Raw genomic sequence first — 27,599 nt, forward strand, 5'->3', positions numbered from 1 at the left:
AAGTCACAGCTAATGGACTAAAACAATCAGATAACATTTTACAAAGTAAAGTTAGATTCATTTGCTAGCCTTAAACTGTAGATCCTATCAGCAGGAACTTCTAAGGATGAGATTTGTTACAAAATCATACGGTCCAAGTATAAAACCAGTTTAATCTTCTGTATGATATTTCTTACACTCACAGAAAAAAATTGGTACATGGATTTTAAGGTATAAGGTAAAAATCAATTTACCTATTATTATTAGGATATTCTTGTATCCTATTAAGTTATTACTTTCTTTTTTTTTTTGCTTCTTTTTTTTTTAGAGTTTGTTTGCTTTTATTATGAATATAAAATATACACATACATATAACACAATATACATTTACACATTTACAGTTTACATTTCCTTTTATCCCTGGGCCTATTTTTTTGTTTGTTTGTTTGTTTTAACTGAATCAAAGAGAGTACCCAGGTGAAGAGAATGGAACGAGTATGTTCACACAGGGCAGTGGCGGGAGCAGGATAAGTTATCACTTTCTTTTTTTTTTTTTTTAGTTTTTTTTTTTTTTTATCGTTGGGGATTCATTGAGGGTACAATAAGCCAGGTTACACTGATTGCAATTGTTAGGTAAAGTCCCTCTTGCAATCTGTTTTCATTTTTAATCACTTAACCTTACCACTTTGGTACCAATAATATAAGCTATTCTCCTAGTAAACAGTTAGGATCCAGAAGTTCTCCAAAACTCATAAGAGAAAACTGATAGAATATTTCAGAAATAGGGCAATTGGCTTGGTTCTTACAGAGATGATAGATTACGAACTATTATTCTCAACTCTTTATAACTACAGATGCTCCACACCTTCTAATGGAGTTACATCTGGATAAACCTATTGCAAATTGAAAATATTTTAAGTCAATTTATGATAATTTCAACTTGTAATGGGTTGATCCTGACAAAATGCCATCATAAGTCAAGGAGCACACTGATTGCCTGGTGCTTTCATTCCATGTAAAGTTAAAACAATCATTAAGTTGAACCATCCTAAGTCAGGGACTGTCTGTAGTAGAAAAGTTCTGTTGAAAGAGCATGCCAGTAAATTTTGTACTTACTTTGAAGAGGCAAAGTGTTGCTCATACACTGTAACTTGATTTCCTTCACCCATTCCACCTTTGGCAGCATCTGCAACACATCACAGTTACCATTCTCTGCCATGGTAGAGACACCGGACACTGGCTGACAATTTGGTGATGTCTTCCTCAAAGTCTTCATGTGCTGTTGAACTTCCGCCAGGAGAACAGCTTGTATTGCTTCAGTTACCTGTAAAGTTATTTTTTATGAATTACTTTTGGCATTATTAAAAATGCTTGGGTGTCTTGCAAAAAAAAATCCAAAGCCCAGAATTTGGATTTTAATGAGTTTTCCATAAATAACTCTCAATTCTACTAAAATTAGCATCATTCTAAAACAATTGAAAAGTGGATGGTGAGAAGCGAGACCAAAATTCTCACATTGTTCTTTTGAAAATGCAAGAGATTCTAAGAGGATACTTAAGGGGAATTTTCAAAGTACAGAGGGCTAACTATTAGGTTATGGGGTCAGAAGAATTTTCAATACTTTCTCCTAACTAAGCTATTCTCATTTTCACCAGAATACATACGATGGGTGCCAAAAATACATACACATTTTAAGAAAGGAAACAATCAGAATAAAATTTTAAAACTCAATATATACCAATATAACATGTTATCTTGTATATTGTATCTGTATCTCTTGTAATTGCAGAAGTTAAACATGACTTGAGTATTACAATTTTAATACAGTTCTTTTTCCCTTCTTAAAATGTGTATACTTTTTGGACACCATCTGTATAAATATATCTTAAAGTCAAGATTAGATTCTCAAACTATGTCTAGCTTCAAAGCATGATTTAGCTAAAAACACTGAATTTAAACTATGAGGTCTCACAATTAAGTTCCTGAACTTGCTACTCTGCACTTACATTGGCAGCACTGTACAAACAACTCCATAAGGTTTCACAACCTTAGTATATCAGCATCTCACAGTTGTGTTTATGTTGACATATAACGGTGTCTTGCTGAGTGGTATTCATTCTTCTTGTGTGTTTTTGTTTTTTGTCATGAGAGTGTTAGAGCTTGAAATAGAGCAACAAACATTTGTAAATTTATTGTTAAACTTGGCAAGAGTGGAAGTGAAATCAGGGACATTTTAGCCCAAGTTTACATGGATAATGCTATGAATTGTGCAAAGGGATTAAATCTTTTTCTGAGGGAAGAGAAAGTGTCACTGATGAGAGGTCAGGGAAGCCAGTATCAAGCAGAACTGATGAAGACATTGCAAAAATTCATATCTAATTATGCTTCAAAATTGTCAGCTGACTGTGAGAAGTACAGCAGACCAAGTAAAAATCAATAGAGAAACAGGAAAATCTTAGCTGGAAATCTTGGCCAAGAACTCATGGCTCTTGCATCATGACAATGCACTAGCTCACATAGCACAGTCTGTGAGGGAGTTTTTAACAAGTAAACAAATAACTGTATTAAAACACTCTTCTTATTCACCTGATCTGCCCCTCAAAGACTTTCACCTTTGTCCAAATATAAAGGAAATATTGAAAGGAAGACAATTTGATGACATTCAGGACATCAAGGGTAATACATTGACAGCTCTGATGGCCATTCTATAAAAAGAGTTCCAAATTTGCTTTGACGGGTAGACTAGGTGCTGGCATCAGCACATAACTTCCCAAACGGAGGACTTTGAAGGTGACTGTACTGATATTCACCAATGAGGTACATATCACTTTTTCTAGGATGACTTCGTGAACTTAATTATCAGACCTCATGTTTAATACAGAAGGTGAAAGAACCTTAATAATAAATCTCACTAAACTGTGGGTGTGCATACGTTGTTTTACATGAATTAAAGTACTGCAAGGCATGCCTTCCGATTGTTCTGCATACCTTGTCAAGGACCTCTGGTTGGGTGGAGGAGAGGGGGATGCTTCTCAGACAGCATCTAATCAAATATCTTCATTGTTAAAATGAAGAACCTGGGATGCAACATTCTAACATTACACAAGCTTGGTGGACAGACTTCCTGAGTCCTGCTTCTGTGTCCTTTTAGTACATTTCCACCTGTGATTCTTTATCTTACCCCTCAGTGTAACGCTAGTCTGCTTAGGCCTCTTCCTGGCAAGAGATGAGGCAAGGTTCAGGAGTTAGGTAGAGCCCAGGGAGATCCAGGAGCCAAACAGAGAAAGTGAAGGACACCGCTGATACAGGAGAACTCAGAACACCTGCCCATTATCCTTCTCTGGCCAACCATTAAACATTTATTACAGCCCTATCCCACGGCTCTTCATTTTCCCCTCAGAAGACTGTGTTCTATAATTGCCACTGGCCCCTCTCTATTATTCCCGGGCTCCCTGTAAGAATGCCTCGAGCGAGGGATTTGGTATAGCATCAACTGAGAGTAGTGATCTGGAGATGCTGTGGCCCTAACTGAACATGTATTCATCTAAACATTTATAAGTCTCTTTTCATGTGTCATGATGGCAGGGGAGACCTTCAGGCTTCAAGGACACACAGAGATAGATGTCCACTGAACTACTCAGGCAGAAGGAGCTGGGCTCCTGACTTATAAATATAGGAACCTTCCCAAGAATTTTGGAGCAGTTTTCTCATGGCTGATTAGACCCTGTCCTTGTCCAGCTCACATTCAAATGCTTGCTTAGGGAGAGAAAAAGTCTAGTGAATGGTATGATTTTACTATTGCGTATCATGTATACGAAAATGTAGTAATGCCTATCATGATATAAGCATATGATGTTTACTCATGAATAGCATGCAATGAAATAGTCAACATTGTAGTATTAATTATGTACCACGGATCTAACATATAGTGTTGCATATCATGATGCTCATGAATCATGCCTATTAATATCTACTAATGATGAGACATTAGTAATACATTAACTATTGTATATGGTATTGACTACCATACACTACTATATATCATTATACTGGCAAACCATATTGATTTATGTGTATGACATGATGGGGTATATTTTATTAATTGTTCATCGAGAACAATTTCATATCATGGAATTTATTTCATTTTAACCTTGCCATACATACTATTTAACAGTAGTGATTCCATGCGGATGATGAGGTAGAAAGAACCAGAGACCAGAAGGGGGAAGGTTTAGTCACTAATGTAACTACAGTAGTTGCTACAAATGCAGTCTTTGGCAAGTCACGAATGTCTCTGAAACTTCATTTCCTTACTTATATAACAAAGACTGTAATCCCGAAAAGGTTAGGTCTAGACTATTCAATAACAGAATGGTGTGTGGAAATTGCTCTTTCCATACCCATCAAGCAAGAAGGATATGGAAGGATATCCTCAGACCTACAATGTGTCCATTCTGTGGCAGAACCCCGAGAAGGGGCAGTTTGGCCACACACTTGCACTGGGCTTACGGCTGCTCTCTTATGCTGGGACAATGACCACCTCCCAGGTGCGCCCCCAATTATTATATAAAATGTCCCCTCTCCCACTGTGTAGACTATCCTATATCATCCTTTCTTAGAATTATACAGAAATTCATAGAATTTCATTTAACATTTCTAATTATTTAATTTATGTTATGACTTTACATTTCTAACTGTTAAATGTCTTACATAGTTGCCACGATAAATGCATTTTATAATGATAATTATGTATTGAGAATACATAATTCTCAAAACCAAGGAGAACAGAAAATAAGGGAGTAGAATATATTAATCTTGATGAGTAGGGTACTCAGAGCCACAAAAGTTAAAGTGAATACCAAATGGCACATATCCAACTGGAAACAAACTCAAAGTGCACATTTTAGGCTCAGTGTGAAACTGAGAGGGAAACATTAAGCATTGTTTCCCTCTGGAGAGAGAGGACCATCTCTCTTACAAATGTGCGATAATAAGACAGTATCTGATAGTAAATGGGCACTAAACAAATGTAACAGAGTTGAAATAGATTCTGCATACTTTCTGATATCAACTGTGGAAAGCATAAAATTACTGATAGTGTATAACTATCAATACGTGAGTCTCTCTAATATATAAATATAGTAGTGAATAAATTTTTCAGCTAGCCAGTCACGATAGAATTCTTCCTTCAACAAAATATAATACTTTTATACACTGTTTTACATAACTTTGTGATTTTAATAATGAGCTAGAACTAAGCACTATGGTTACAGAGCTGTCATTTAAATACATAGAAATAATTTTCTCTAAAAAGCTACAAATGCAAAGCATTATGCTCTTTTATGAGGGAAGGTGCAGAGATTCAAAATAAGGTTAACAATCCATTGGCTGGCAAGTATCAGCCACAAAGCTGGGCTATATACTTATTAGTAGAAGTATCTGAGCCATAGGTGAGCTAACAATTTTAGTGGTATTCCACTAACCCCCCAGAATAGCAAAACACCGTAAAGTAGCATAGAGCAACATGAAGACTCATAAAAACCCCTGTGTCCTGCTTGTTTTTCCAGTATTCAGATTTTCTGTTGTAAGAGCATTTTCCCAACAGTCTGGCTCATGCTGGCCTTTCAAACCCAAAGCAACGTTTCTCCCTGGAGGCCTGGGTTTGCACCCACTGGCGTTACATCACAAAATCCAAAAAACTTCAGCATAGGCTTGGATCATGTAAATTAGTGACGCCCAGACTTTTCCAACATTTATGTTTATATTGAGAGATCCATGTGTGAGAAGCAAAAGAAACAATATGGGGACAAACTCATTCAAACTGCAAAATTAATTCATTCTTACCTCCTACCTTAAAGCTAAACTCTCCATTTATGACATGGATTTTTGTTCTGCTTTACTGAAGCGTTCCATGATTTCCTAGTGCTCCTAAATACATCAAAAGAAAAATGAAGCTAACATGATCTGACTGTTTAAATGAATAGCTTTATGAAGAATCTCAGGATTGGTTATTGAAGCTATTAATGAGTCTCTGTTATTCCTGAAGGGTCCAGGAATTCTCATTCTCAATATGTGTGAGGGAGATGAATAATCAACAAGTTGATACTATTCTCCAGAGTCATACATCAGGCTAGCAGCAGAGACAAGAGGATAACTTTGGGCTGGGCCTATAAACCTAGCACTTTGGGAGGCCAAAGTGGAAGGACTGCTTGAGGCCAGGAGTTCAAGACCGGCCTGAACAGCATAGCAATACTCCATCTAAAGAAATAAATAAATGAATAAATAATAACATTAGCCAAGTAAGATGGTGCACATCTGTAGCCCAAGCCACTCAGGAGGCTGAGGCAGGCAGATCTCTTCAGCCCAGAAGCTTGAAGTTGTAATGACTATGATCACTCCCCTGTACTCCAGCCTAGGCAACAGAGCAAAACAGTGTCTTTTAACAAAAAAAAAAAAAAAAAAATGGGCGGTGCCTGTGGCTCAGTGAGTAGGGCGCCCGCCCCATATACCGGAGGTTGCAGGTTCAAACTTGGTCCCAGCCAAAAATTGCAAATAAATAAATAAACAAATAAGAAGAAGAATAAAAAAAAAAAAACTTTGGAAAAAAAAGAGAAAAAGAAAAAAAAATAAAGCAAGAACTTTGAAGCTTGGACTTCCCACAAACAGTAAATGCCCTATTGCCAGCATTTCACATAAGGTCACAGAATTATAGAATCTTAAAGGTCTGTTAGTCCAAACATATCCAAACCACATTAAAATTTATTTGAAGGTCAAATGAATAGCTACAGGATATCTTTAGATTAGAGCAATTCAAAATAAATGTTTTGTTGTATCTTTTTCCTTAAGGATTTTCCCCCCTACTGAGGAATTTTTTGGCTACTGGGGGGAAAAAAATCTCACTTTTAATAGTCTCATTTGAGGTGACTGTTAATGTGCTGATAAAATTAGCGTGCACTAGTGTTTATTCAGATTACTGCAGAGGCTGTTTGCACAGCTATTCATTCATTCATTATAGATTTGTTGACCGGCTACTGTCAGCACTACTTTTCCCAGCATTGGTGAGAGAAGAGGGAACAAGACAAACAAGGTCACTGATGTCAGCAAGTTAACGCAACAGTGAGAAGACAAATAGAAGCAAGAAAAAAAGAAAACATTACAATTTCTATTAAAACCAGTCACAACAATAAAATAAAATGGGATGATATGATGGTTACTGAAGGTGGTGGGGAGGGCAATGGAGGGGGTGGTGGTAATACTAGCTGGAAGGATCAGGGAAGACTTCTCCAAGGAGATAGATCTTGAGCAAAGACCTGGATGATTAATGGAGAAGTGAAAGTTCCAGCCCAGGAGAACAGTAAGATCTTGAGATATAAATGAGCTTTGTGTGTTCTGAAAATAAAAAGAAAGCCAGGGTGACTGCATGAGGGTCAGAAAGGGGGTGGGAAAATGATGAGAGATGTGATTAGGCTGGGGGCAAGTCATGTGGAATGCGTAGGCCAGGGTGAGTTTCCAAAGCCATTCCAACTGTGTACATTTAGTTTTAGGGTTTCAATCCCTAGAGTTTGTTCTGCTTCCCTATAACTGAGAATAACCATTTGCAATTGGAGTTACTGCTATTCTCATCTTGCAAATTCGATATTTATCAAATTCACAATGAAAAATAAAGTTCTGATAGACATTTACCTAATTAATGCATAGATATTTATAGTAAATATACAAAGCTGCCAGGAAGATTCTGAGACCGAAAGAAGTCTTTAAAAAAAAAAAAGGACTTAAATTGGACATTGAAGAAACCAGTTCTTTAAACCAACTCATAGATGCGGTAACCTCAGAATTAAGAAAAAAAAAAAAAAAGAAGTCTAATTTCACATAACCAAATTCCCATAAGTAGGTACCTTAATGTAATGGCACATTTTGAAATTCAATGATAGACAACGCATTCTCAAACTGAAACCCTAGTGGGCACAAGTTACCTATGGCAGCTTAACCCTCCCTCCCTCCGCCCCTGCATTCACACACGCTTGCTTATGTTATCTTCTGTTTTCCCTCATCCCTTTCTCTGCTTTAGGCCTGTCCTCTGAGGCCATTTTCTGAAGACACGTAACTACTTACTTTCAGGTAAGGAGAGGTATCAGGGGACCACAGTGGTCAGGAACTCTTCTAGTAACTCCAAGAACATGGACTATATTTTACCTGCACAGATTGGTCTCTCCAACAGGAAATGAGCTTCAGAAGGGAAAGGTCAGCCTCCGGTACATGGGGTTCATTCTTACCTATAAGTATATAGAACACATTTATATATTGAGAATATCAAAACATATAGATGTAACCCAAGAGTCCTTAAAGTTCGCTGCCTGGCTACACATTAGGATCCCCCAGGCAGTTGTTTCGTTCTGTTTTGTTTTGCATTTTACAAACACCAGTGCCCAGGTTCAATCTTCCAGAGATTCTGATTTAATAGATCCTGGAATGGGGCAGGCATTAATACATTGTAAAGGTACCTCAGATTATTTACATGTATAGCCAGAGTCAAGAAAGACTTTTAATGTATAGATAAGATTATTGTATTTCTAATAATCATACTAATATATATACATCAAGTCAAATTCATTCAAGGCCTTAAACCCACCTTAGCATCTTTTTGCCAACCCAAGAAAAATCACCAAATTTTACAATTCCTTCCTTATAGAAATAGTTCCTGAAATGTGACCTTGCCACGAATCAGTATCTATCACTTGTAAAATCAAATGAAAGACTTCCTTTGATTGTCTTCGCCCAGCTAGACCAGTCTGATCAATAGGTATAGCACTAATGTTTTAATTTGACTCATTTTGTTATGTCTTGTTTCTTTTAAGTTTGCCCTCTTGGATCCTTTTTATCTATTTGCCTTAATGTTCAGTGTGAAATTTTAAGAATGAGCTAGGCCTTGGTCTATTTAAATTGATCCATAGAGTGTCCAATATTTCCCTACACAAAAAAGCACTTAATAAGTGCCTTTTCATTAAATGAAAATGTACATAGAATCATCCAAATGAAAAATCGATGAATTAAGACTTTCTGATGGCTAAAGTATATTATCTAGAAGCCAGATTCTGGGAGTGAGATAAGAAAGAATGATGAAGGCTGATGCTAGCGGGAAAATTGTTACTATAATTGCCTATTTAAATTACCATATGAATAAATGTTTGACATCCTGGTATCAACTATTCAAATTAGCTTTTGTCTGATATGCTTTCCATTGAATCACCATTTATATATTAATATATGCCATATGGACATATTTATCACAATAGTAGTCGAAGACAATGTGATCAGAGATATCGGATATCATGCAAATGAGAACATGAAAGAAATATATAAGAAACTTCTGAGCAATCATTGATATTTTTTCCTTATGAAGCATATAATATAAACTTGAAGTGACCAAGAATCGTACATAAAACACATAAGTAAAAGAGAATACTGTGATTTTGAAGTCATATTTTCCATTTCTTCATGAACACACAGGTAAGAGAAAATTTTCTTTTAAGCTCTCTCCTCCTCTGATGTTGTTGACCTTGTGACTCAACCATCAAAGCTAAGTATTGGTTTCAACGATAACTACTTACTGGCATCAGGGTCTACTTCACTGCCCATTTTAATGTGATATTAAAATTTTAATATGTGATAGAAAGGAGAGCCAACTCATTTTGGCGATCTCAGTGAATTAAAAACTTAATTGCAACTTCAGGGAGAAAGTTAAAAAGAAAACATCCCACCCTTAACAATATTCCTCAGTCACTGTGCCTGTTGACAGGGTGAGTACTGGTTCCTGTCGACCCTTTAGAATGAGCACCTCAGAGTATTCCTTTATCCTTCAGGATTTTTATACAATGAATACTATGAATCTGTTCTTTTTCTGAAATTCTTTTTTTTTTTTTTTTTTTGCAGTTTTGGCCGGGGTCGGGCATGAACCCATCATCCCTGGTATATGGGACCAGCTCCCTACTCCTTGAGCCACAGGCGCCACCTGAATCTGTTCTTTTTCTTTGCCTCACATCTTCCTTTTATTAGAAAAAAAGCCCACGTTTCCTTACTCCTTGACTGAATCTTAAATGCCACAAATACCACACTACACACCTTGGAGATTATTCAGTAATAACACGTAGGCAGCCTGGGTTGTGTTTGTCATAAGGAAAGCCAGAAGCTCCTTAGCTCTGGTCAGTGATTCTCAGTCTTTGCAGAAGACCTTAAACTATGTTAAGCTTTATATTATAATTCCTTATACAGTGTTATAAAAAGTAAAGACTGGGTAGCTTACCCTAACAAGGGTGACTAAGGAAAGAGCAGGGAACACAGACGGGGCCAGAGAGAAGGAACACTATTTATGATCATAACTGTGAGAAATAGCCTGATCCGGTGGACAGGAAAGGGAGTCTGGAATCAGATTTAGATGGGAATGCAGGGCCCTCTACTTAATAGCTGTTTGGCTATGAGTGAGTCATCTAACTTGCTGAGCCTCAGTTTTTTTGTTTTTGTTTTTGGAAGAGTAAAACAGAAATAGTTCCTTCCACTGTGCAGGATTGTTTATATATTAAATGCAATAATATATTTACATCCATTAGTGTGATTCTTGGAACATACTAGGCTCTAGATAATTGGAAGCTATTAATAAACTCTCACTTGAAAGTATTCTTTTTAATAGTCCAATGAGGGCCGCTGTGTACTGTTACGCCATCTCATTTATAGATCATATACTGTTCAACTTTGGAGGCCACATGCACATTAAGTCTGCAATCATATCCCCATTTTGCAAATGTAGTGAACAGGGATTTTAAAAGGATGAAACACATGCCCAGTGGAACATAAGCAGTCAGTAGTAAGGCTAGATCTTGAATCTTCGCCATCTGTTTCATTTGTCTGGAAAACCATTGTTCTAGTCACTATTTATCCCTAAATTTTGTTCATTCATTAATTTTAATCACCCACTAATTCAAAATGTATTTGCTTACTTCTTTGGGGGCATTGTTCTAGGAACTGGGGACATGGCAGCGAAAAAAATTATTATAAAAATATATCCCCTATGGACCTTACAGTTTAGGAGCAGGAGGCAGATGATAAATGGAAAAAAATGATACATGTCAGATAGTGAAGAGGATTGTGTGGAGCAGTGTAACAGGGACAGGGGAAGAATGTGCTGGGGAGGAGAGAGGGCACCTTCAGTGGTAAAGTGGGATTTGAGCAAGATTTAAAGGATTGGGAAGGTAGAAAGAGAGCAGATTGGGGTACATGTACCTGGGGAAAGGTAAAGGTCAGCGGATACAAAGGTCCTAAGCCTGCCTGTCATGCTTGGGGTATGAGCAAAAAGGCCAATGTAGTCAGAATAAGTTAAGCATGGAGCGAGTTGTAAAAGATGATGTCATATGGGGGAAGGGTGCGGTGACATGGGTAGAGAAACCGGGTCACAGAGGGCCTTGTGAGCTAACATAAGCACTGGGGCTTTTATTCCAAGTGAAATAGAAGCCAGTGGAAGGTTGTAAGTAGAAGAGCGAGGTTCTGATAGCTCCAAACAGATCTCTCTGGCTGCTTGAAGGTGGGAGCCAAGAACAGGAGCAGAGAGTTGGTTGAGATCCTACCATGGACTTCCAGGCTAGGCAGGATTAAGGCTGACACAAGGGAGTGGGGGGTTGTTGGTCACACAGGTGTCAGAAACAGTCAGGTGCTGGGATTGTTACCGAAGGTAGAAGTGACATGATTGGATGTGGAGTTTGAGAGAAATGGGACGTAAAAAATGATGCCCAAGGTCTTGACCTGAGCAATCGGCAGGTTAGGGATGTCATTTATTGAGATGCTCAAGATTTGGAAAAGCAGGTTTGGGAGATGAATTAGCCATTTGACATCAAAAGAATATCTAAGCACTTAAAGATTGCTACTTAGAAGAATTCAAGATTGTTACCCAGAAGAATACAGTCTTCTGAAATAGCAATGAAATTATCTAATAATAATCACTTATTGGAAATAAAGATATTGATACAATAAACTTTCCAATAAATCACATAATACCTTAATTTAATGTCTAAATATTTCCTTGCTGAAAAGTTTCAGACATTCAGGCATTTCAAAGATCATTTGACAAAATCTATGTTTTCTACAATGTTGTTTATTTTAACATCTCCATTCAGTTACAGAAGAACTCACTAGTTATTTTATAACCACAGGAAAAAAAATGAATCAGATCCTACCTATGTCTGTATGCTCTTACCATTTCTTGAGTAACCATAGAAGCTTGAGATATTCAAAATATCATTCCCAGGACTTTTCACCTTATAATGTACAGATTCCATTTTGAAGGAACTGTTGGGAGAAAAAAGAGATTTAAAAAATATTATTAAAGTATGAAAAATACTTTGAGAAAATAAATTGAAGATGAGGGACATGACCATTGTAGAAAACTTGGAAAAATTGAATACAGATTATTTTTAGCAGCATCTTCCTCCTTAATCTCTTTTGTGAATCTTTTCCCCCAGTTTACTACCATCTAAAATCTTAGCCACGATTGAATTACAAATCTTAGTTTACCATAAATTATCTATTTTGGTAAACTAAGACCAATTTTTACAAGAGAGGCCTTGCTTCTGTGGTCATATGACTTCTAGCTAATGCAACAAATTTTTAAAGCTTAATATGTTGACATCAGCCAAAGGCATCCTCCATCAGGTCCTCAGGAAGGCAGACTTGAGCCTAGGCCAATGTTTTGATCATAGGAATCTTCAGATCCTGTCAGGGGTGTTCCCATCTTCAGAGAGTTATTTCCTTAAAATTAAGTCAAGTCATGCACACAGTTGCTAAGCATACAGTGATTACTCAGCCCTAACAACCACAACAAAATGTTTATGAAATGGTCAAATTTGTTGGAAGGATTTGGTATGACAAATCCAATATACATTATTTTGATTTCTCAAAAACTGATATCGAGGTTTCTGCTAAAGCTCAAACCTGGAGTGATTTAGAGAAGGCTTTAATACTGACACTTCCATTCTGTAATTTGCTTAAATGAAGAATTCCTGAAGTCTCACTCTGTCACCCTGAGTAGAGTACTGTGCTGTCCCTAGCTCACAGCAACCTCAAACTCTGAGCTCAAGCCATCCTCTTGCCACAAAGCCTGGCTAGTTCTTTTATTTTTGGTAAAGATGAGGTCTTGCTCTTGCTCAGACTGGTCTCAAACTCCTGAGCTCAAGCAATCTACCTGCCTCAGCCTCCCAAAGTGCTGGGATTATAGGTATTAGCCACCACGCCCCACCTAAATGAAGAATTCTTTAAACCACCAACTTAATGGAAAGAAGCATGACATAAAGAACCCTGTGTAATCCTTTTGGATTCACCAGACTACAGATTCACTGAGGGCAGGAAATCTACCCTGTTTCCCCGAAAATAAGACAGTGTCTTATTTTAAGGTGTGCTCCCAAAGATGCGCTAGGTCTTATTTTCAGGGGATGTCTTATCTTTCCTGTTAAGTAGGTCTTATTTTTAGAGGATGTCTTATTTTTGAGGAAACCAGGTATTAATACAGTGCTTGGCCTAGATTTTGTTGAACTATGATCTTCTCAAAGGACAGAAACAGCAGGGCCCACGTAATGGGCACTTCAAACAATGTCTCTTCTAGAAAGCCTTTTTGACGATTCCATCTAACACTGATTATTTTCTTGATTCTAACCAGCTATACTATTTGTAGTCTATACTACAGATGTTTTTCCTTATCCCTTCACTTGTCAATGTTTTCTACTTGTTTCATGGGCATTATCTTTATCATTTGAATGAGTTTCTACCCAAATCACAAATGTATTGTCTATTGCTTCATGAGGCCAGGACTAAGGATATAGGAGAAGGTTAGTAAGTAAACATTGGGTAAATTAAAATATCAGACTATGAAAAACTGTAATGAATATTAACAGTGGGAGAAGGTAAACATACAGTTGAGATTAGTAATTAATCAGGCTATAGAATTAGATCAATGCTCTGAGGAGCAGAATTAACCTTTAGTTTGATACTCTCTCCCTATTAGCTTCAATATCCTCATTTATACAAGCAGCAAAATAATAATATCTATGTCCCATCTTTGTTGTGCTTATTAATGAAATCATGAATGTAAAGAGATTATATAGTGACTAGCAGATATTAAACATTCAAAAAACAATAGTTATTATTATTACTAAATTATCATTTCTATAAATGACTTACTCCATAGCCTCTTCTATTTTAATATGCCAAAATACGAACTAAATGGTATAATTTGAGGTATGACATTTTCCAACTTTTCTTTTCTTTATGATATTCAAAATATATCCTCATAAGCATTTACTTAAATGTTCTTTATTCATCCTTAACTTATACCGTGTATGTTAGATTTCAAGGTATATGTTTGTATGTATCTACTGATTCATTCAGCATCCAGCACTAGGTCTTCCTTGGTACATTTTTATGATAACAATGTATGTTTGTTGAATGAATGAATTTTAAAACATATAAATATATTACCAAATTATCCTCCAATCCTAAAGAATTAAAAAAAAGATTTTTTAAATATGTTTTGAACAAAGAAGTCATTGCATATTTATTCCCCCATTAAAAGGCAGAAAGGAAAACACAAGACCTGAATATATCAAATAATGACAATTTTTTTTAATGTCCCAAATTAGATAGTCAAAATCAGTAGCCATGTCTTACCTGTCAATTCCATGGGCCCATTCTAAAGGCATGTTAACTAATTTATTAACTAAAAATAGTCTGCTCAATAAATAAACTATGATATTCGACTCTTGCAAAGAATCACAATTATTTTCCAGTCCTCTTGGAACTACAAGCTGATTTGGAAGAGTGGCTATGTATTTATTTGACAAGTCCAAAACTTTTCCAGAAAATAAATTTACTCTTGAATCGTCTCTTTTCAATTCAGTATGGCACAAATCCCAACCAGGCAACATCAGTGAGAAGTGGTCCTCGTTTGAAGCAAGTCCTAGAGAAATGGGACCCTGAAGCTTTAAAATATTGAGATGCTTCATGCAAAGATGGTCTAATTCTTTATCCACTCCCCACGGCAAGAGACAAGATAAAAACAATTTAGCTGTGTCTATTGTGAGGCTGGCATCAACTTTTCTGGGTGGTTTAAGGTGTATCTTTTTGGAGCTCTTCATTTTCTTCTGTCTTCTAATGCCGTCATTTTCTTCTGCCAATTTGTTAGTATTATCTCCGTGGGCCAGGCTTTCACTCGCAGGCTTGGCTTGTGCCTCTGCTGAGAGAGGACCACAGGCACTTTTATTTTTTTTCAGTGTCATTGTTTTCTCTACGGTACTCTTGGCTCTTCTCAGGATCTCACTACCATAGAAAGAACTGGAAGGGTCACCATCCCTGAGGGGGGCGGGCAGCAGAAGTTCAACAAGGTTTTCCAGATCAAACAGAAGGATATGGAAGCCAACTTTGCTCCATTTTGTCTTCACAGGCAAGACATTAAAAGGCCTTGGGAAAGACTCGTCATCCACAACCTAAGGGGGCAGAAACAAATATTTATGTGTCAAAGTTCTTGCTCTTTAAATTACTTTATTGAAGATTCCATGATGTTAAAGTGACATGGAAAAAAAAAAAAAGTAATGAATGGTGGAATAGCTAAAGGCAAGTCATTTCCATTGTTTTGGTGTTAGCTGTAAAAATTCCTTTCTAAATTAAATATTCTGTATTCTAAAATTCTTTGGAAACTTTTTCATCCTCAAAGTTTTGTTTTTCCTCTGAATATGAATTAGGCTTCTGGAGTAAGATGGCATCAGATTAATATCCATTGACATACACTCTCTTGTCTTCCTATCATTGTGGTCACCAAGTCATACAACAGTACTCACATGCACAAATGTAGGAAATAATTAGCAAGGAAGGTTGTTTTAAATTTGTTAAAAATTTTAAATAACTGTAAATGATCTGTATGTGAACCAATGTTGGATTGCTTTGAAAAACAACACTCAAAAAAAAAAACCAAACTCATCTTGGAGACTTGGATTTGATTTTTGCCCCAAGGACAGGCACAGTGGATTTCCATACTTCATTCATGTTCATGTTCATTTATGAGGTTGTCCTTGAATACCCTGTACCCTCACACCAACTCATCATTCTCCTCTACTTTGCTTCCTTTATTCTTCCTCATAATTATGATTACCATATAGTATATAAAAAATTTGTTCGTAGTCTGTTTTATCCACTAATACTCAAGCTCCACCTTTGCAAGAATTTTGTACTTTGCTTACTGCAAGTAATTACAAAATGGTGATGCTATTAAGTCTCTTCTATTAAGAGACTCAATAAGTATTTGTTGAATTAATAATTAGCAAATTTATATAACGGAATACCATTTAAATATTTTAAAATGATGGCATAAATGATATTGACTTGTGCAAAGAAAACGGTGTCCTATTAGACCAGCGGTTCTCAACCTGTAGGTGGTGACCCACAGGAACTATATTAAAGGGCCATGGCGTTAGGAAGGTTGAGAACCACTGTATTAGACAGAAAAAACAATTCCCCTTTTATAAAACTATTTGTATGTGTAAGCCAGGTATGGTGGCTCATGCTTGTAATTCTAGCATCTTGGAAGGCCAAGACAAGAGAGTTGCTTGTGCCCAGGACTTAGAGACCAGCTGGGGCAACTTTGGAAGACCTAGTCTCTACAAAATGTAATAAAAAAATTAGCTGGGTGTAGTGGCCTGCACCAGGAGAATCAGTTGAGCCACAAGAGTCAGAGCTTATAGTGAGCTGTGATCATGGCACTGCCTAGATGACAGCGTGATACCCTGTCTCTAAAAAAAGAAAAAAGCTACAAACCACACACACAAAACAAAAATACTATGTGTGTGTATGAATCTATAACAAGAAAGTTACAAAATATATGCACCAAATATTTAGCTGGGAAGAGGAAAATTAAAATACCTATAATCTTTACTTAAACTTCACAGTTTTTATTTGTTGATTTGGTTATCTCAAATTTTTTACAGTCCTCATATAACTTACAATCACAATAAAAGAAAGCTTAAAAAGCAAACTATTAGACATTATAGGTATCAAAAAGCAAAATGGGGAACTAACTGTAAAAAACATATTTATCCACCAGGAAGATAGTGCAAGGGTTAACATAATTGTTAATAAATAATAAAAAGATTACCATACAAAGGAAAACTGGGCAGAGAGCATCAATAACAACTCAAGTTAAAATATTAAAAAGCCACAAACCATAATCAAAGAAGTGACATTAAGATAATATTATACACCGCCTATTAATTTAGCAGAGAGAATATCTTACACACTTATTATGCAGTGATTAATATATACACAATAACATATATACCATATAGTTTAGTCTTTTTAGGATTATTAACATATAAGAGAAATACAAAGAAACATAGACAAAACTATCTGGCATAATTACATATAATTACCCCAAACTAGAAAAAATCTAAATCCATCAACAGTTGAATAGCGATTTGTGAGGTATCATGCAATGGAATGTATATGACAATGAAAATGAAAGAATCATAGCTATTACATTCAACAAGGTATGTAACAGTAGGAATCTCCTCAGCACAGTGTGGATCAAAGAAGCCAGAATGAAAGAATTAATTCTGTATAATGTCATTGCTATTCGTTTTAGAGAGCAAAAGAAAATAAAACAATAGGGTTTAGGAAAGCATGTGTATATAATAAATCTACAAAGGTGGTGACTATCTTTTGAGGATAAAAGGGTATGGTTGCCTGGATGCGTGCATGTTTTATTTTTATTTTATTATTATTATTATTATTATTTTTCTTTTTGCAATTTTTGGCCAGGGCTGGGTTTGAACCCACCACCTCCAGCATATGGGGCCGGTGCCCTACTCCTTTGAGACACAGGCGCCACCCTGCCTGTTTTATTTTGATCTATGTGGTGATAATACAGCTGTGTGCTTTTTGATAATTCATGGAGCTGCACGTGTTTGTCTCATGTTCTATTTTTTCTATATGTGTCACATTTCATAGTAAATAAATACTGGAAATGAACTATACATATAAGAAATATTAACAAAGTGCTTCCATTCCAATTAAAAATCAGAACCTATAGTGACTTTGTACCCTTGCCTGCTGTCAGAGGCAGCCAATATTTTGAATTTCATGTTTACGATTTCTTTCCTTTCATTTCATGTCTTAACCTCAAGTATGTATTCCTAATTGACATACTTAATTTTGCATGTTTTTTATTTTCACATGAGTGCCATTTTATTATTTATAATTTTTCTTGATTTGCATTATGTTGAATACTATATTTGTGAGATGCAGATGTTTATAACTATAGCTCTTTCATTTTCACTCTGGTGAAGTATTACACAATATAGCTAATTTAGTCATTGCTTTTATGTGTACAATTAAATTATTTATAAGATTTTTGTTACAAAAATAAAGCTACAGTGAATATTCTTCTGGTCAGACTTCTGGTGCACATTCACAAAAGTATCTACAGTAACACTGACAATTCATAGGGTGCATACACCTTCAATTCTACAAGATCATCCTGAATTGTTTTCTAAGCAGTTATACCAGTTTGTAATCTCAGAAGCACTGTACGAAAAGTTTCCGTTGTTCCACACCCTCGTTTACATTGGCCTTCTCATTTTGGTCAATACTAAATTGTTAGCCAGGGTAATTTTCATTTAATTATTACTATCGAGTATCATTGCAATATTTATGGGCCTTTCACATTTGTTCTTTAAAATACCCATTTGTGACTTTCATAAACTTTCTGTTCGTATTTTTCTTATTGATTTTTTGAGTTATACATTTATTCAGGAAGCAATTTTCACTGTTTATTTGTTCCAAATACTTTCTCCTTATTTGTGGCTATCTTGTCACTATTTTTAGTAGTGTTTTCTGATGAACATTAAATTCCTATTTTACTACTTTCAAATTTAGGAAGCATTTACTCTAGTGATTTATATGTTTTGTGTTCTCCTTAAAAAAAAAAAAAAAAAAAAGGAAACCTTTCCCTATTAAGAAGGAACTAATATTTCTTAATTTAAAGTTTTACACCATTTTAAAAATCTTTAATAATTTTTTTTGTTCTTTTTTTATTGTTTGGGATTCATTGAGGGTACAAAGAGTTAGGTTATCCTGATTGTATTTGTTAAGTAAATTCCCTCTTATAATTATGTCCTGCCCCAAGAGGTGTGCCGTACACCATGGTGCCCCAAACCCCACCCTCATCCCCTCTCCCCCACTCTGTCATACACCTACCCCACCATGTATTAAGTAATCTATTGACTTCATATTAGAATTGAGTACATTGGATTCTTGCTTCTCCATTCTTGGGATGCTTTACTAAGAAGAACGCATTCCATCTCAATCTAGGTTAATACAAAAGATGTAAAGCTTCCATCAAATCTTTAATAATTTTTATTTTTCCATCTTTAATTTGGTTGCAACAGAGGAAAATTTTCATGTTTATGTACTTTGATATCCAGCTGCTCCACCACCATATGTGAGCTTGCCCTGGTCTCACTGATGTCTACTACCTGGGGCATTAATCAATTTATCTAACACGGCCCACTACTACCGTGTATCACAGCATTAGAAAAAGACAACATCTTCTTAGGTAGATTCTTCAATTTTGCTCTTTCATTCTTTCACGCAAATTTGAGTTTGCCAAGTTCCAGATTATATCTCCTGCTTATTTAGACCATGTTTAATTTTGTAATAGTTTTATAATGGCTTAAAAAGATGTTTATATGATTTGCTTATTAATTGTTTAACTCTCTGTAGCATCTATACCTATAGACCTTTTTATCTTTATTATTTTTCTTTCTTCTTCTTTTTTCTTTTTGCTTTCCAGCAGTTTGTCAGCTTTGATATTCTTTTCACAAAACCAACTTTTGACTCTTTATCCTCTCTATGGAATAATGTTTCTCTTGAAAGGTAGTTTTGCTGAGTGTACAATTTTAGCTTGACGTATTTTCTCACAGCGCTGCTGAAGGTGTTACTCTGCAGTCTTCTTGCTTCCTCTGAGGCCGTGGAGAAGTCAGCTGCCTGTCTATCACACCCCACGTCTTTACTCTCTGCTATTTTTTTTAGATCCTTTTGTCTCTAACAATTCCCTTAAATATCTTGTTAATGCTGGTATGTATTATTTTTAAAGATTTTTTAAACGGTGTGTTCATTATATTTAAAGAATTGATGTTCAGACTATTAGTGCACAAATGGAAACCGAGTTTGCAAAGAACATTAAAAATTAAAATATTCACTCTTGATAACAGAGCGAGAAAGTAGGCACTCTCTTACACTGCAAGATGAGTGTAAGTCATTACTTATTTTACAGAAGACAATTTGGCAAGGTGTATTATTAATTTAATTTAATTTTATTTTTTTAAGACAGAGTCTCGCTTTGTGGGCCTGGGTAGAGTGCTGTTGCATTATAGCTCACAGCAGCCTCAAATTCTTGGGCTCAAGTGATTCTCTTGCCTCAGCCTACCAAGTTTCCAAGACTACACACACCTGCTTGTTTTTAGAGATGGGGTCTCACTCTTGCTCAGGCTGGTCTCGAACTCCTGAGCTCAAGCAACCCAACTGCCTTGGCTTCCCAGAGTGGTACAGGTGTGAACCACCGCACAAGCCTGTGTTACTAGTTACTAACTTTAAAATATATGCCCTTCAGGGTGGCGCCTGTGGCTCAGTCGGTAAGACGCCAGCCCCATATGCCGAGGGTGGCGGGTTCAAACCCGGCCCCGGCTGAACTGCAACCAAAAAATAGCCAGGTGTTGTGGCGGGCGCCTGTAGTCCCAGCTACTCGGGAGGCTGAGGCAAGAGAATCGCTGAAGCCCAGGAATTGGAGGTTGCTGTGAGCTGTGTGATGCCACAGCACTCTACTGAGGGCTATAAAGTGAGACTCTGTCTCTACAAAAAAAAAAAAAAAAAAAATATATATATATATATATATATATATATGCCCTTCAATCCAGAAATTCTTTTTTTTTTTTTTTTTTTGAGATAGAGTCTCACTTTGTCGCCCTGGATAAAGTGCCATGGCATCACAGCTCATAGCAACCTCAAACTCTTGTGCTTAAGTGATTCTCTTGTCTCAGCCTCCCAAGTAGCTGGGCCTACAGGCACCTGCAACAACGCCTGGCTATTTTTTAGAGATGGGGTCTCACACTTGCTCAGGCTGGTCTCAAAACTATGAGCTCAGGCAATCCACTGCCTCAGAACTCCCAGAGTGCTAGGATTACAGGCATGAGCCATCACACCCAGCTGAGAAATTCTTTTAAAAACAATTTATCCTAAAAGTACAATTATAAAGATTCACAAACTCATATGATAAAGCAAGTTTACCAAATAATTTGCTATAGCAATAAATTAAAAATAACTTAAATATCCCATTATACTGATCTGCCAAAATACATTATTGTATGTGCACACGGTGAAACTATGTTGTTATTAAAAAGAGGTCTGTGTAAAATACATAATGTCATGGCAAGAAATTTACATTTGTTGTTGATGGGAAATACCTAAATTTTTAAAAAGTATAATCCATTTTTTATAAAATTACAGAATTCTTTTTTTTTTTGAGACATAGTCTTACTCTATTGCCCTGGATAGAGTGCCATGGTGTCACAGCTCATAGCAATCTCAAACGCTTGGGCTCAAGTGATCATCTTGCCTCAGCCTCCCACATAGCTGCGACTACAGGTGCTCACCACAACACCTGGCTAGTTTTTCTATTTTAAGTAGAGATAGGGTTGCACTCTTGCTCAGGCTGGTCTCGAACTCCTAAGCTCAAGAAATCCATCTGCCTTGGCCTCCCAAAGTACTAGGATTACAGGTGTGAGCCATTATACCCACCTAAATTACAGAATTCTTAATATCTCCTTTGGATTTGTATCCTTAAAATTTTCACAAAAACTTATATTTCACCATGCTAAACATAAAGCTTTTTTGAAACTATAATCCAAATTGCAAAGAAAATGTCAGTAATAGATATGGCTAGCTACATGTTTTCAACATGTATCTCCAAAAAAAAAGTACATTAATCAGATTAAACTCAAAAGCATAAGAATACAATTTACAAGATCAATAATCAGAAGCCAATCTTTTAGACATATAAAAAAAATCACACAAATCAATTAATAAAATATCCATATCTCAAGAGATAAAATAAGCAAAGGAGATAAAAATATCCCAGAGGGATAGATTTTTAAACTATTTGTCTCAACAAAAGTAAACAAGTATACAATTTCATATAGCCTACTGGTTTTAATCTCTGAAATTAATTAACATTTTAACAAACTTACAGACAAAAAGTAGAGTATACTATGCTATTGAGTGCTCATTCCAACCAGGACTCTGATGGGATCTAGATTGCCAGAACCTTTTCAAAAACAATGGTGACATGTATTAAGAGTCTTAAAAATATCCATTACTATGTTCTCTAACGCAGATGCTACTCCCTACTTCACATTCTTGGAGGTCACCATTCCCAGCTCCACCCTTTGGGTCCATGCCAGTTTTCATTCATTCAGCATTCATTCAGGTTTTCTTCTCAGAGCACCTGCTGAGTAGAACGTGCTGTTGTTTGCTTCCACCCAGTAAGGAACAAGGCCCAGAAGCCGCGTGGATGTAGCTCATCCTGTACACTCAAGAGGGGAGAGAGACAAGTGCCTCGCAGCTTGGTGAGGCAAGTGTCGGAGCGAATATAGAAAACCACGAAGGCAGCCTACATGCAGCCTGGAGGGTACAGAAGTCCAAACAGAAGGGACAACAAAGTCAGATTTGGAAGATTAAGGAGAAAATGCACAAAACAAAAAAGCAGGAGGCAAAGTATTCCAGACAGAGGGAAGAGCACGAGAGACCCCCAGGGTGGAAGAAGGATGAGCGGGTACACAGGGAGCGTACACACCCATAGGAAGGATAAACCACAAATACGACCTGTAAAGGGGGAGGGGAGAGGAGGGTGGAGGAGGGGAAGGAGGGGGGCGAGTGCTGGGAGGAGGGAGGGGAGGGCATTTGGTGGGATCTCACCTAATGTGCACACTGCAAGGGTATATTTCAAAATAACTAAGAGTAAATTTTAAATGTCTTATGACAAAAAATACGTCAGTGAGGTGATGGTTATGTTAATCAGTTTGATTTAAGCATTCCACATTGTATATCAAATCATCACATTATACCCCATACATGTATACAGTTACGATTTCACTTAAAAATTAAATGAAAATTAAAATTTCGGTATGGCTGGAACACAGGATATGAAAGTGTAGAGAATGGACTAGATAAAGAGACAGAAACCACATTACAAAAGTCCTTATAGACACTATTGAGCTCCAGATTCATTCGAATAGTAGTTGCAGCCTGAAGAGTATTTAAACAAGGAAGTCAGTTGTTCACAACTATAGCTGCGGTTTCTTTTGGATTGCTGGTTAATCTAGCAGGCTGAAGGCAAGGGTCCGCCCTCCTTAGTGGATTATAGCTCCACTTCCCCAGAGCTATAATCTTCTCTGGCTACAGCGCCTAGACCTCCCTAGTCACAGGGCCAATCAAAGTCATAGCAATGATTCAAGCAATGTGACACAGGCGCTGCTCTCTTCTTATTTTGATAGACCACTGCACTGCCAGCAACAGAAATCCTAAGTTCCTGTTTCTAAATATAGTCAAACCTTATCCTAGGAGCAAATGGACATTTTACATTATTTTAAAATCATTAATGTCACTCCAAATTTATCTGACATACAACCAAGCTGGTTTCCATTTGAAAACAAGTCTATTAGATTATAGGTATGAACAATTTCTATGATTTATTTATTCATGTTTATTATTATTATTTTTGAGACAGAGTCTCACTCTGTTGCCCTGGGTAGCGTCGTAGCTCACAGCAACCTCAAATCTTAGGTTTGAGCGACCATCTTGCCTCAGGCTCTCTTAGTAGCTGGAACTACAGGTGCCTGCCACGAGACCCAGCTAGTTTTCTTGTTTTTAGTAGAGACACTCTTGCTCAGGCTGGTCTTGAACCCCTGGGCTCAAGCACACCACCTGTCTCAGCCTCCCAGAGTGCTGGGATTATAGGTGTGAGCCACCATGCCTGGCCTAATTTCTATATGTTCATGTACTAAAGTGATTAAATATTGTTCTAGCCTGTCACCAATGAAATTTTAGGAAGCATATTTTTAAAGTCTTATAAGGAAAGAGGCTTGAGAACATAATTACCATCGTTCTGGACATAAGTAATGTAGAAAAAGGACATTAAATGTCTACCATAGTAATTCCTAAGTTTTTACATGGTATTGATTGGGCAGACACAATATTTGGTAATGTTTAGCAAAGGCTATAGTAAATCTTAACCTTATTTCTAAGTTACTGACATACATTTCTCAAACAAAGGTTCTATTGAAAGTAGTATGCCACATCATGACTGATACTGGGCAAAAAATAACTATAATTATATTAATTGTAGAATAAGAAGGTGCATCTAAACCATCATTCTAACATAAGTGTTTTGGAAACATTCATCAGTCCGGTTGCAATTAAAAAGTCCAGAACAAGTAATTATATGCAACAGTGGTTCATTCAATCTATGCCAACGCACAAGTGTGAGGGCTAAGTATAAATTTTAAGTTATCGGTTCTCATGGTGTTCACAGAATACTGTCTGACTTCCTGACAGATAATTGCCCATCGAGCCCTTTCCAGACCTCGCATACATAGAGAAGATGCTGATATTTTCCGCAGCGTTAACACCTACCACTTTAGTCCAACCTTCTGAAGTTCCAGGGTGAGGAAGGGCTCAACTACAACTCAGAGTTTACCTTGCAAATGCAAACAAAGTAACCTACTCGTATATATTAATGTGAAATTTAAAGAATTAAAAAGAGAGAGAGAAAGTATTGTTTACAATCAGGACAGCAAGAGGGTAGCATTCAAGACCAATCCATTGCAACCTCTGAACTTGGGAGACTCTGGGGGATAAAATAAGCTGATACATCTACATGTGAATGCTACGAACAGCAGGTGGGGAGTAGGAAGAGGCACCCAGGGCGGAATTCTTTGTCTGAGTCCACAGACAGGGAAGAGCTACTGAGTCAGAAAGTCTGCATGTAGAATCCCAGATGGCCGGCAGGCAGACGTTACCCTTTTACTATCCTCAAGAACCCCGAGCCACTGACAAGGAAAACAACAGCCAACACCACAAAATTCAAACTCAAAACAACTCAACACCATATAAAAAAGAAAAACAAAAAGTTCCAAAAATTTAGAGAAACAAAGATAATAGGTATAAAGGTGCCTAAAGTCTATTGCTTTCCTTTAAAAATAAACAAGCCTTCTGATTTTTTTTTCTTTCCTCTGACTATACTGCGTTTGAGCTTTCTTCTTTCTTTTCTAGGAAGAAAAAAGTTAAACAAGGCCGGTTTTACTCGGTGATTTGGAAGGTGGAAACGCACTTTCTAGCAACACATTCTAATAATTTCTCTCTCAAAACCTACTAGATCCCCCACTGACTTTGGTATAAAAGGATTTGACCTGCTCAACCCACCACTACCACAAAATACACTGAGTAATACTGAAGCTTAAAACTACCCTCAGCGTCTCTCTTTTGTGACTTTATGCGATAATACTTAATACAAGCAAGTATTGTGAGAAAATAAGTAGAAGTAAATCCGACTCCTTTTCCTTAAACTAAGAAAAAGTGAGAGGCAGAGAAGTGAAATAACTTGTCCAAGTTACCCACTTGGCAAACAGTCAAGCCAGGGGTTCCCAAGCCTATGATTTTCCTAGCTGCTCTGACATTACCCACTTAAATTCTTTAGAGGATGGAATAATGTTTCCTATTTATTATTCCTAAAATATACAAGGGTCCTCATTAGCTAAGCATTCATTTTATAAGACACCATAGTCACTGAACTAGATAAGGAAGAAAAAGTCACTGTTACATGAAAATGTTCACAAATGAACTAATTATAAAATTAGTACCTAAAAGACTCGTCACCTGTGTAACACAAAGGTTGAGCCCCATCTGTTGGGCTCTGCCTGGTCAGCAGGCGATGTGATTCAATTGCACAGTAGATAGTAAATATTGCTAGAGACGCCGGATTACACCAAATTTGTGATGGTGACAGTGAAGGTTTTCAAAATAATTGATTTCTAGTCAAGATGGCAAAGTTTGGACTCGGAAGCAAACCATGTCTTTCAAACTTGTATCAACAATGGGGAAAATATTTTTTAGAGAAACTAAAAAGGGTTTAGCCAAGCTTAAATATACAATAAACAGCTCAGCAAACCAAAATAGAACAGAAGAGGAAACACAAGGGGCTGGGGAAGCTAAAGTCACAGACAGGCTCAGCAACAGATCTGCAAGAAGGCAACTGGGCTTGGGCCTTCAGCTCCTGAGGCTAAAGGTCAGGAAGGTGGGCAACCTAGGAAAGTCCTAGTGCAACCTGTAACCACCACAACCCACAAGATGGTTCACTGATTAGACAGCAGAACAAATGCACAAAATAGCGCTGACTAATGAAAGCAGTTTGTTTCCTTTTAACCGTAAGAAAGGATGTGAATAAACACAAGCTGTAACTGTACCTCTCACTACATCCACAACACAAGAGCTAAGAATAACTCCCAAGGAACGTGTGCCCAACTTCTCAGCGGATAACATTAAACAAAGCCTTTTTTCAGGAGGGAGATGAGAAAAGCTCAACCCTACACGCAGTGGGCACTATCTAATGGCAGCTCCATCACAGCCAAATGTCCCAGTGCCTGAGCAAAGTAAATGATGCTCAGGTCTAAATTCTAGGAGAATGGGGCTTTTATTTCCTCCCGATCATGAAATAGCTACCCTGAAATTAAAAAAGAAAATGACACCAGCAAGGACAACAGCAGAGTTCTGCTCCATGGCAACATGCCAAAGGCTTGTTTAAACTCGGTCCTGAAAGTCAGGAAAAGTGATATTTAGTCACTGATACTTTAACAAATAAAATATTCTTCCAGATTTGTAATCAGGCTTTTATACTTTCTCCTAATTATGGTATTTTCTTGGTGCACAGAGGCCTTTCATCAAATCATAGGAAAACGTCCTGAAACAGCTTTAAAATATCAAGAAGGCATTATTTGTGCTCTTAGCCACAGTTACTGTAACATCAAACTTCTTGCTAAGAAAATTCACTCCATCTCTTGATATCCATGTTTCTTTTATTCTTTTCCTAAATTTTTTTCTTTTCTTTCTTTCTTTTTTTTTTTTTTTTTTTTGAGATAGTGTCTCACTCTCTTGCCTGGTCTAGAGTGCAGTGACATCATCATAGTTCACTGCAACCTCTAACTCCCGAGATCAAGTATTCCTCCTGACTCAGCCTCCCAAATAGATGGGACTACAGATGCATGCCACCTCACCTTGCCTAATTTTTTTTTTTTTTTTTTTTTTTTGTAGACATAAGGTCTTGCTATGATCTCATGTCCACGCTAGCCTTGGACTCCTGGCCTAAAGCCATCCTGCTACCTCAGCCTCCCAAAGAGTGGGATTATAAGCATAAACCACCATGCCTGGCAAAATTTATGTATTTATTTATTTACTTTTAGAGACAGGGTCTCATACCATCACTCTCATTG

The 27,599-nt window shown here is 36.9% G+C and overlaps 1 protein-coding gene across 2 annotated transcripts in view; it reads right to left on the minus strand.

The window, feature by feature from the left end:
* WDR72 (WD repeat domain 72) overlaps positions 1 to 27,599 on the minus strand; it is a 238,797-nt gene that overhangs the window by 87,401 nt on the left and 123,797 nt on the right. For both annotated transcript variants that reach the window (XM_053595485.1, XM_053595486.1), the window contains 4 exons: positions 14,683 to 15,497; positions 12,221 to 12,312; positions 8,173 to 8,252; positions 1,096 to 1,303 (listed from right to left, as the gene is read on the minus strand). In XM_053595485.1, coding sequence (XP_053451460.1) covers positions 1,096 to 1,303; positions 8,173 to 8,252; positions 12,221 to 12,312; positions 14,683 to 15,497 — 1,195 coding nt within the window. The remainder of the gene's footprint in view (positions 1 to 1,095; positions 1,304 to 8,172; positions 8,253 to 12,220; positions 12,313 to 14,682; positions 15,498 to 27,599) is intronic.

This window comes from Nycticebus coucang, chromosome 6 (assembly GCF_027406575.1).
Source record: "Nycticebus coucang isolate mNycCou1 chromosome 6, mNycCou1.pri, whole genome shotgun sequence".
NCBI lineage: Eukaryota > Metazoa > Chordata > Mammalia > Primates > Lorisidae > Nycticebus > Nycticebus coucang.